The following is an 11,694-nucleotide window of genomic DNA, read 5'->3' as shown; positions in this document are numbered from 1 at the left end:
TCTAATCCTTCTTTGCATTCGTGATTTTGTTTGCCTGAGTTGTATTTGCTTTTGTCCTTATCTGAGGTTTGCCATCCAAGATAATGACATTCCTGCAATTACAACTCTACAGTATAGCTTGTCTACTTTTCTACAATCTTTTACAGTTAACTGTGCACTGATGTTTCACTTTTTTACTCTCAGTTGAGATACTATTTTTGTTTCTTTTCTGCTGAGATTTTTTTTTATTTTCATCTTTTATTCATCTGCCATTTTCTAAAACATCGGTGGATTACAAACTATTTCTAGAAGGCAACCTAAGACTTTCATTTCTGCTTCAACATTAGCCACAGGAGGGATCAAAAGAACTAAGAACTCCTATAGTACACAGGAGAAATTTCTTGACAATGAGAACAATTAACCAGCTTGCCTTCAGAAGTTGTGAGTGCTCCATCAATGGAAATTTTTCAGAAGAGACTGGACAGCCATTTGTCTGAAACGTATAGGGTCTCTTGCCTGAGCAGGAGGCTGGACTAGAAGACCTCCAAGGTCCCTTCCGACTCTGTTATTCTGTTATCCGATCACTTCCTCCCTTTCTCTACCAAACCGTTTTCTCCGAAAAGACGGCAGAGACAGCTTCAAACGTTGCTATTGAGCATGCGCGGCTAAATGGAGCATGCTCACTTTCTCCCAGGAACGGGGGTCGAGCAAGGAACGTCGATGGTCGGCGAAAAAGAGACATGGAAGGTAGCAAAAGTCGCTGCAACTGGAGGGGGCTTCGCTTTCCCTTTATTCTGGGCTTCGTCCTCGCGTTAGCCCCGCCGATCGCCCAGAGCCGGACTCTCCGCTTCGTGACTTTGGTGAGCAGCCGAAGCAAACCTGGAGGGAGGGGGCTAAGTGGAGGGGGCCGCCCGGCGGGCGATCCTTTGGTTCAGGTGACACGTCCCGAGGGTGGTTTTTTTTCGTTTCGTTTTGTTTTTTAAAGGAAAAAAAGGGGGGAAGGGGACAAATCTGTGAGCTGCCAGAAAGTTAACCGCGAGATCCCTTTCAAAAGCCAGTTTGCGACGACTTTTTGTTAAAAACCTGGCAGATTTAAAACAACGCCGACCCCGCCTTGCCCTGCCGCTTTTAAGGCACCGGGACCCGCGGCATTGGGTTGCGTCCTGCCTTTTCCTTGCAGGTTGCTGGTCTGAGTGGAGAGGAAATCTTCGCGTATTGTTGCCATTCAAACGTTGCCATTCTCGGCATTTTGCTTGTTTTTTTGCGGAAGCGTTGGAAGGGAAGAGTCCAGGGATGGTGATGATTGCAAGGGCTTAACCGCGGAACGAGGCGGGAGAGGCTGGTCGCCCGGTACGGCTATCCCGGCTAGTAACAACAGTGTCGTCGTCGTCCCCACTTTCGAGCTAAATAATAACGTTTCCCCAAACCTAAATTAGAACTGGCACAAGCATGTGCATGGGCTACACAGAATACGTGTATTTCTGATTTCCTCCAGTTGTATCGGCATGGAGATCGCTCTCCGGTGAGGACATATCCTCGTGATCCCTACCAGGAAAGCGCCTGGCCCCAAGGATTTGGACAACTGTCTCAGGTGGGACTTTAAAAATCAAGATAACAACTTTTTTGAAGCGAAGAATGAAGAGTAATTGCCCTGTCAACAATCATCACTCAAGCACTTTTAGCAACAGTTTTAATATTTCCTGTTTTGTTCTCCCCCCCCTTCTGGAGTGCTATTTTTATACAACTTTCCTACTTTCTTTGCTATCCCAGGAAGCAGTAGTATCACTCAAAATCCAAGGAGTTGTTATAATTAACTATTAAGTTTATTTTATTGTAAGAACAGCCGAAAACTTAAAAAGAAGAAAGAGGACAGAAAATAGATTTTTGAAGGAGATGGGGTTGTTCTCTCCATTTCAGGAAGTTGTTTTGTTCACATTTCCTCCACTGAGAACATTTGACCTGTAAAAACATTAACTTTGCTTTCTGCTGTTTTGTAAACTAGCAGTTAAGACCTACTTAACTATTAATTTGTCCATATTGATATGAATAGGAAGGGATGCAGCAACAGTGGGACCTGGGCCAAGCTCTTCGTAGGCGTTACGATGGATTCCTGAGTGCATCATACAACAGGCAAGAGGTTGGTGCACTCCATATGACTAGCGGTAACAGTACAACTAATTCTCCTTGTTCCTTCTGTGCATTTTGCATAATATTGCTTTACGCCAATAGAGAAGAGCTATGTGCAGTAATTTTATTTTCTGGTTTATTGTTGCATAATCATACATTATATTGGAGAAAGGCATAGAGTGATGTGTCGCAAGGAAGAGGGCTAAGTCAATATTTGTATAAATGTCTCCGATGAAGAGACGAAGATAAGGCTTATCAGTTTTAAATGTGATACAATATTGGGTAGGATAGTTAATATCCTAAAAAAGGGGTGTCAAACTGGCGGCTCACAGGTCAGATGTGTCGCACATCCATTCCACAAAGGCAAAAAAAAAAATCACGATATGTCACATGACATCAACGTGACATGGCAAGTTTGCCCTAGAACATGGCAACTTTAAGACTTGTGGATTTTAACTCCCAGAATTCCCCAGCCAGCATAAAGTCCACATGTCTTAAAAGTTGCCAAGATTGGAAACCCTTGCCTTAGAGGTCAGAAATAAAATTCAAAATAATCTGGATAATCTAAAGAAATGAGCTGAAAGGGCAAATGTATAGTTCTTTATTTATGAAACAGAAATGAAATGAGCACATTTCACACACACACACACACACACACACACACATAAATGAACATATAACACAGTGGAAGATATCTAGCTTTGGTAATAATATGAAAAAAGTTTGGAAAAGTAGATGATTGAAAACTGAGTTTAATCTAGCAGTGGGATGTGAATGCAAAAATTGGAAACTCAATATGGGTTTCATCAATATGAATATAATGTCCAATTACATGATCTAATCATTCCACATTATTCTGTTTTAATCTGACCCTCCCTTGAATACTGAGTCGAGTTTCGGGCACCATTTTAAGGAAGAATCAGTGAAATCAGAACAGGTTCAGTGAAGACCAATGAGGATGATCGGGATTAGAAACTTAAGTGCAATGAAGAAAGAAAGTGGGTATTTGCCTTGAGAAAAGATGGTTGAAAGGAGATACAGCCTTTTTTTCAGAGTGATTACGATGTGTTCTCTCTCATCCTAATATGCAAGACATAAGAGTAACTGATCGAACTTTTAGGAAAGCAAGTTCCAATTGAGTATTTAAAAACACTTTTTAATAATGGGAATGAATCAATTACTCAGAGAGCTCCCCTTCATTAGTTGTGTTGGGCAGATCACAGATGGTCATCTGGTGGAATGCTTTAATTAAGATTCTTGCACTGAGCAGGGGATTGCATTCAAAGGATTCAGTGTCCCTTTCTAATTCCATAACCATAATTGTTTATTTAGTATAGTTCAGAAACATTTAATTTAGATTGCTTGGACTATCAATCAGTAATTCCCCTTTCAAAGAACTGTTTGTTTATGACACACATATCTGGACAATCTGTTCATCTGACAGCTATTGACTTCTGGCACAATGTGTTCTGGTCAAGAACGGTTTTTTTTGTAGGATTCATTCACAAATATGTCAACACGCATGAAGAAAAAGCCAGTTCCTATTTCTATGGACAGTTCGTTGCCCATAAGTTTACAATTCAGGAAAATCCATAGACTGTAGAAGCAGAGAAAGTAATTAAATGACCATCCTTGTTTCTGAAAAAGAGCTTTGGAGGTATTTTTTTAGCTACTACATATGTTTCAAAGAGTCTTGATTGGTCTGTGAAATTGGAAGCTGATCTGGACCAAAGCCACAATTGCTCCTAAAAGTCCTTTTCCTGAGATACATAGCTTGGGCTCCTCAATGAAGTTTGTTGGCATTATTCTATGTATCTTTAGGTTTATTATTTTCTGCTGCACTCAATGGCCGTACTTTAACAGCCTTACAAATTCTTTGCTTTCCATGGTGACTAGGAGAGGTAGAAACCTAGATTGTCACCATCTAGCAGCCCTGAAAGAAATATCCTGTTTTCTTCTTTTCTTCTTCCCACTAATCCTGTTCAGAATCATGCTCTAGCAGGAACTTAACCATCTGAAGCAGCGTTACCTGAAAGACATTGGAAGCTTCATAGCTTCTCCCTGTCCCAACCTCGTGGCTTTAGATCAGGGATGCCAAACTCAATGAGGTTCTTAAATCTGGCCTATGGGGCACCCTGGAAAGAGCGAAGGAATGGCCCGTGGTGCCTGTACCAGTGAAAACAGAGCTCAGGAGGGCTGCGTGTGGCCCTCCCGAGCTCTGTTTTCGCTGGCAGAGGGTTGCAGGGGGCCGTTGCAGCAGGAAATGGAGCTTGGGAGCCTGTTTTCCCTGGCAGAGCACTCGGGCTGCCACAGGCACCCCTGACACAAGTGACCTTGAGCTGGCCACACCCACCCTGGCCACACCCATCCCGACCCGAGGTCAAACACAACCTAGATACAGCCCTTAATGAAATCAAGTTTGATACCCCTGCTCTAGATTATAGCAAACTTTTATGCAAGATTTGTATAAAGAAAAAAGGGGGGGGGGGGACTACCCTAGACTAGCATTCATAGCAGCCCTTTTTAGTACACGATGAGTCATGGTGGGAGATTGCACACTTGTGGTACTGCACTTTCCACCACAGCTCTTGGGTTGAAAATGTTGCCAGCTCAAGATTTGCGGCCTTGATTAAAATAGACCTCCTATGCTTGTTCTTAGATAGCCTGAGTATAGTAATGATAGTGACACTAAGGTAATTCACTTCTATTTGGCTTTTTTCTCTGGCAGATCTATGTTCGCAGTACAGATTTTGATCGAACCTTGATGAGTGCCGAGGCAAATCTAGCAGGCCTGTATCCTCCAGAAGGGAAGCAAGTGTTTAATCCCAATATTACTTGGCAGCCTATTCCTGTACACACTGTACCTGACCACATGGAGAAGGTGGGTCACTTTAACACTTTAAATGTTGGAAGATTAGGTCCGTCTCTGTCAAAATATCTCTCCAGTACTTTTCTTTTCTACTACCTTGAGCTCCACTCTTCTGCTTTTTTACTTTAATTCCCAGATGTTATAGGAGAGCTGTGAGGTGCAATGGAATCTGATAAACTGCCATTCACAAAAGCTTATGTCTTATTATAAAACCTTGTCTGTCTTAAAAGGGGCTACGAGACTCTGATTTTTAATTGCCAGAGATTTCTTAGCCAAAACAAATACTGTAGGTAGATCCTAGAGAGGTAGATTGTCATGAAATTAGTGATTATAAAGAGGGATTTGTGCTCAAATTATCATTTTTAATCTAATATCAATGTTGCCTCTTTCCAGCTCTTGCGGTTTCCATTATCTTCCTGTCCCCGTTACGAACAGTTGCAAAATGAGACCAGGCAGACGCCAGAGTATGTAAATATGACCATCCAGAATATGGTACATTGCTTTCTATGTATTTTTATACATCATATAATATCTTGTTTTCTTTATATAATTATTGGGATCATGGAAAGAAAATATGTTTTTTTTTAAACTTATACAGGAATTCTTGAAAATGGTGGCAAACATGACAGGAATTCAGGATGTTTCCATTGAATCTGTCTGGAGTGTGCATGATGCACTCTTCTGTGAGGTACGTTTTGTGTTGTAAATTAGTCATTTGCTTTAGGTGCTTGTTAAAATTATTGCCTTAGTAATATTTGAAACTACCTATGCTCTTACACAAGGGCTACATGGAGAATATTCATGACATGATTGTACTGCACAGAAATACTTCTGTTGTTACTCAAATTGTTGTTATTGTTATACCATGCATATAATAACCATCTAATAAGAAAGGTTTCTAATGTGATTTGGTTACTGAAAGTGGATGCATTTTCTCTCTGAAGAATACATATGTATTTATTATTAAATAATAAGACAATCTACTCTGTAGAGTTAAGAGACCCTCCAATATGGGTGGTGCAATCAAAAACACACAATACTACCTTCCTCTTTTCTGAACAGCAGGTTCTGCTTTATCAGAAGACCTGCAAACTGACCACAGAAAGAAACCAGAAGTATATATAAGTACATTGTTCCAAACCTCTAGCACAGCCTTTCACTATCTGGTAAACTTCCAATGTGGATTTTAACAACATCTAGAAATGATAAACGCTGGGATGACTGAGGTCCAGAATGAGAAAAGGCTTCCCTATCCAAACTGTATTCCTATAAAACCTCTGTGTATTCTTCTTCCATAAAAGACAATTATTTCCATTCCTGTATAGACAAACCCTATTCTCCATATTCTTACTGACAGGTATATTGTCTAATATTAGTGTCTGTAGTTAACATAGAAAGAGGTCTCACTCATACCCCGATTTGTGCAACAGGAAAAAAAAATCCTCATGCAAACATACATCAGATTGTATCAGATTAGGGGGCATCTTGGTCACATCACTTTACACACCACCAGATATGACTTTTGATTTCATTGATCTGGTAATATAGAAAAGATCCAAATTCTGGTTGATGATCATAACAACGATAATGATAACTGGAAATATTACTTCATAAATTAGAATGATAAATTGCTGAAAATCTAGGTTGAATTTGATACATGATTTAAAACTGACATGTTCCCTTAACAGTAACATTGTATATTACATTTTAACTTTAAAATCAATTCCATATTTTCAACATCACACTGCTGGTCATGTTTACATAATTTGAGGGAAGCCAATTCAAACATTTACTTTAATGACTTCTTGGTAGTACCTGTGATCCAATACACATGCTGCTATGGAATACATATATTATTATTTCAAACAATGTTAAGCCCTATTAAATATTTAAAATGACTACCAGTTTTCCTGCTCCAAAAATAGTAGGCATGTTGTCAAATTTAAAATTTTCAGTCAACATGAATGAAACTTTTCAGACTTGAAAGTCTATAACCCTGTGCAAAAACACCTCAACATTAAATCATTTGAATATTGGAGCTATTAATACTTGGATGAAAAATGTGTTGCTATTTAATAATTACTAAATCATGTTGGTTTTGTACATTATTCTTCCCCCTCATCATTCCAAAATTGTAATAAGCTGCAAACAGGCTCTGTATGGCATGGTTCTGAGATTTTAGGAATATTTACATTCATTCTCCAAAGGGCAAACCACCTTTTTCTTGTGTCTTTCTAGACAACACACAAAATGAATCTTCCAGCATGGGTAACTCCTGTGGTGATGGCCAAACTGAAGGAGTTAAAAGATTTCAGTTTTAGTGTCCTTTTTGGCATCCATAGACAAGTGGAGAAAGCTCGTCTGCAGGGCGGTAAGTAAAGAAGAAATGTTTATTCAAGTAATTAGTGGGAGTGTCTGTAAGAGATTATGATGTAGACTTTTTTTTTCTTACTATAGGAGTTCTTTTGTCTCAAATAAGGAAGAATCTTACCTTAGCTACAAAAGACTCAGCACCTCACCATCTCAAAATGCTTGTGTACTCAGCGGTAAGTTTGGCATGTTGAGTCCAGATGCTGTCAGTGTCTCCCCTTTTGTAATACCCTACGACAGTGGTGCCCAAAAGGTTGGTGACCGGTTCCATGGAGAGAAGCTTTTCTGCGGACCGGAGGGAGGAGGGGGCGTGGTTTTGTGTGCTAACTACATCCCTTGGATGGGGCTTCACATGTTTGCACAATCTGGTTTCTAGAATGCTGAGGGTTGGGGAACCCTGCACTTCGAAATGCTCTTCATTGTAAGAATAAATGCTAACTATTAATCTACGTTCTAGAATCCCTCTTGTTTTTATCCCACTGTAGTTCGGGAAATTCTTCACATAGAAAATGCATTTTAGATTGTCTTCTGTGCATACTAAGGGGAAGATTCACATATTTCTTCTTTCCTCAGCATGACACCACGCTTGCGGCACTGCAGACAGCTCTGAATGTTTACAATGGGAAGCAACCACCCTATGCTTCATGTCATATATTTGAACTGTATGAAGAAGATGACGGGTGAGGGCTTTGCTCAGGGTATCAAAGAGATATAAGACTCAGAGGCAACTGTGTGCTGAACTTTAATGTTCAAAATACACTCAGAAAAGACAAATGACTTTAAAAAATAATTAACAATCTTCAGAGCAATCCATAGAGTAATTACCTTTTCCAATCTGTTTAAAACAATTATTATTTTCCACCGGTGCTAATTAACTTTGATGTGAATATAATAGCCATAAACATATGCACTGTGCAAGTACTTTGATACACTTGTGGACACAATATTTAATAATGAACTCTTTCCACTTGTTATTGCCGCAAGCGTTGATCGCTTGTGATCTGATACAAAAAATATACCAGAGAAATAGCTAAGTTGCATAAGGACAGTGCTCCAAACAGTAGGGCACGGTCTAACATTTTTAGATTTCTAGTATTACACAAAGGGGATTGGGCTGGATAGAAGTTGCATGCTTCAGTGCTTGGTTCCTATAGAAAATGTGATATAAAACAACTGATGGACCGTTAATACCTGTTTCTATCATATGCCTTGCTTCCAGTAACTTTACAGTGGAGATGTTCTTTCGGAATGAAAGTCAGAAGGAGCCTTATATATTGCAGCTTCCCGACTGTAAACAGCGCTGTCCCCTTCCGCAATTCCTGCAACTTACAGAGCCAGTTATTTCAAAGGACTGGAAACAGGAATGTAAGATAATAAGCACATTGAACGACACAGGTAAGTGAGGCGGCATGAATCTGAAGGAAAATTCATGTAAGATTAAACTATTGTAATTAGAATGGTTTTTGTTTCACTCTTTTGCAGAAGTGATTGTGACTTTGGCTGTCTGTGGATCTCTCCTGTTCTTACTTACCGTTCTGCTCCTGACAGTACTCTTCCGTTTGAAGTCCCAGCCACTTGGCTACAGCCATCTTTCCAATGAAGGAGAACAGCCTTGACAATTGCTTCAGCCCCTCCTGAGGCAGCAAGAGGAAACAGAGCTGATTTCAGGGACAAATGGGGCCTCATTCAATGACCAAACATCTTACTGATTTTGATTTTTGAAGCAGAAGAGTTTGACAGTGGAGCTGTTGCAACTAGCAGGTGCATTCTATCTAACACAGCACAATGCAGTTAGTTGCTAGGAGTAAAATGCCAACATGGCTTTAGATTGCTATTTCTCAGTGCGTGACTAGTTCAACAACAAGGTTATGCTTTTCTCTTTCTCTCTCGTTTAAAAATGGCACAGAAAAGTGGCCCGCTGCTCCTTAAAAAGACTTCAGTCTAGTAGCTGCCACTTGTACCTGTCTTCTACACCGTGACAGCAGCATGCTAAACCAGCAATAACCGATTGCTTCTACTGAGTTAATAATTCAGAACAAAATGATGGTTCTATTGTAGAATAGCCATTGGACGAAATATTAAATTCACTCAAAAGAAATGGCCATAATGGGATTCACTTCCAAGTCAACATAGAATTGTGCTATAGGTACTTTACTCAAAAATAGGACAAGTGACATTAGATTTTTCCCTGCCCTCTGTAACAGGAAAGGGGTTGATCAAATTTATGCATTCAACAAGAACGTGCTTTAAGACACATGCTTAATCATTCAAAGGTCTTAATTCAAATATCTGTAGTAGAAATATTTATGTCTCTGGTTTTACATTCCTAAACTTCATTTTGAAACATGCTGCTGAAGTTAAAGACTAGATAGCTTTTAATTTAGCAGGTTCTGTTGTTATGTAATATACAGGGTCCTATATATTTGGGAGATCAACAGCTCCCAGATCTTCCCTAGTGCCCGTTCCATTCCAATGATGCTGGTGCCACACATTTTCTCTTCACTCTTGCTCCCTTTAACTTTTGGCCTGGTTTTTCCCCACCTTAGGCCTTCACTGATTGCGCTTCACTTCAAATTGTATATTTCTACTTTATACCATGCAATGCAGCATAGATGTCCGTCTTATTCCTCTTCACGAAGAGAAAAATATTACACGTACTACCTCATCAAAAATATATGGCATATAAAAATCACAAGGCTGTAATTTCAAATATTCACATACAAGACATAGCCAATTTCTTAACTTCAATCAAAATATCAGTTCACATTTCACAGAAAATGGTACTTTCTTTAGATCTGAATTCTATAGGATCTGAAGTGCTCCTGAAGATGTGCAAGGTATTTCCTTCATCCCTGAACAGTGGAATCTGAAGATAAGAATCCATAGTATAATTGTCACATAGTCTAGAAAACCAGCATTTTTTAATTACCCCATCTCAAAAAAAAAAAAACCTGCACCCCTAATTTACTGCTCGAAGCTTTCTAACAAGTCCCATAAAAATCCTCTTTTATATTTCTCCACAGGACAATTTCCTACCATATGGATACTCTTTTTTTATTTTCAACTGGAGCACAGCCCATCAATTAGTTTGCAGTATCAGGATTAAATGCTAAGAACAGTTCCCCCCCACACACACAGCATTAAAAAATCAGTTTTTTCTTTCCTTAAAACAGAGCAATACTGGTTACTTACCGTAATCAAATACATCTAAGTATACAAAAGTGCTAGGAGATCTGAAGTAAAAAAATTAATTGTGTGCTTTGCTTTTTCTGGGCTGAAACTTTGCAATCCTACTCCAAGGAGATACTGAAAAAAATCCAGCTTGGTCATTACAAAACATTTCACACGTTACATTTCCTCTAAAGCCACTACATTAGTATCATGTTACTAAAGAGTACATATGACAATTGCCAAAAAAATTACCCAATTCGATTTGAAGTTGTCTTTCTTATTTTTCTATTGAAACTACTGCATGATACGTCTCCTGCAGGGCAGGCTGGAAGATAGAACCAAGAGAAACTCAGATAAATCACTTCCAGAAATGAATCAAGTCAATTTATATGCCAATTTCTTATACGCTAAGTTGTAAATAAAATGGGAAATAATTTGCTTTGGTACAAAATGAGGAAAAACTATGATTTATTTCTTGAGACAAATGTTGCTGTAATTCACTTGATCACTTTCTTAATGTTTTCATTAAAAACCAAGATGAGACTGAATTTTTGTTCCCCCTTTTTGTTGTTTCGCTCTTTTTGCACATGTCTAGCAGCTGGATCACAAGAAAAGATATAACTATGGCAACTTTTTGTATTAAAGTCAATTATAGTTAGGGAACTTGACATCGGACCAACTTCCCAGTAAATAATCCATTGTCTAGATCAGGGGTGTCCAACCTTGGCAACTTTAAGACTTGTGGACTTCAACTCCCAGAATTCCTCAGCCAGCAAATTCTGGGAGTTGAAGTCCACAAGTCTTAAAGTTGCCAAGGTTGGACACCCCTGGTCTAGATTTTTTAATGTAAGTATTAAAGCGGGAGTGCTCTTACTCTCTATTGCCCTAGAGGCAGGACCAGAACTCTAGGTTAACTACAAGCACGGAGGCTTCTGTTAGACATTAAGAATTTCCTGACTGTACAGGTCATTAGCCAGTGGCACAGACTGCCACATGATATGAGTTCTCTGAAGCAAGATGGTAAACTGTTAGAGATGCTCTAGCCCAGAGGTCTCCAACCTTGGGAACTTTAAGCCTGGCAGACTTAAAGCAAAGCTGGCTGGGGAATTCTGGGAGTTGAAGTCCGCCAGGTTTAAAGTTGCCAAGGTTGGAGACCCCTTCTCTAGCCGTCTAGCGGA

General features: G+C 39.5%; 1 protein-coding gene across 1 annotated transcript; it reads left to right on the top strand.

The window, feature by feature from the left end:
- Positions 1 to 677: 677 nt before the first annotated feature.
- On the top strand, positions 678 to 11,064 carry ACP2 (acid phosphatase 2, lysosomal). Its single transcript, XM_026671232.2, has 11 exons — positions 678 to 839; positions 1,475 to 1,570; positions 2,030 to 2,116; positions 4,835 to 4,987; positions 5,369 to 5,467; positions 5,574 to 5,663; positions 7,214 to 7,346; positions 7,433 to 7,521; positions 7,919 to 8,025; positions 8,565 to 8,740; positions 8,828 to 11,064. The coding sequence occupies exons 1-11, from the start codon at positions 720 to 722 to the stop codon at positions 8,959 to 8,961; spliced, it is 1,284 nt and encodes a 427-aa protein (XP_026527017.2). The 5' UTR covers positions 678 to 719; the 3' UTR covers positions 8,962 to 11,064.
- The last annotated feature ends 630 nt before the right edge of the window (positions 11,065 to 11,694 follow it).

The sequence above is a fragment of the Notechis scutatus genome, chromosome 1, assembly GCF_049901735.1.
Source record: "Notechis scutatus isolate UNSWTSFEM ecotype Mainland chromosome 1, rNotScu1.2, whole genome shotgun sequence".
Lineage (NCBI taxonomy): Eukaryota > Metazoa > Chordata > Lepidosauria > Squamata > Elapidae > Notechis > Notechis scutatus.
This window is presented reverse-complemented; position numbering and strand designations above follow the sequence as displayed.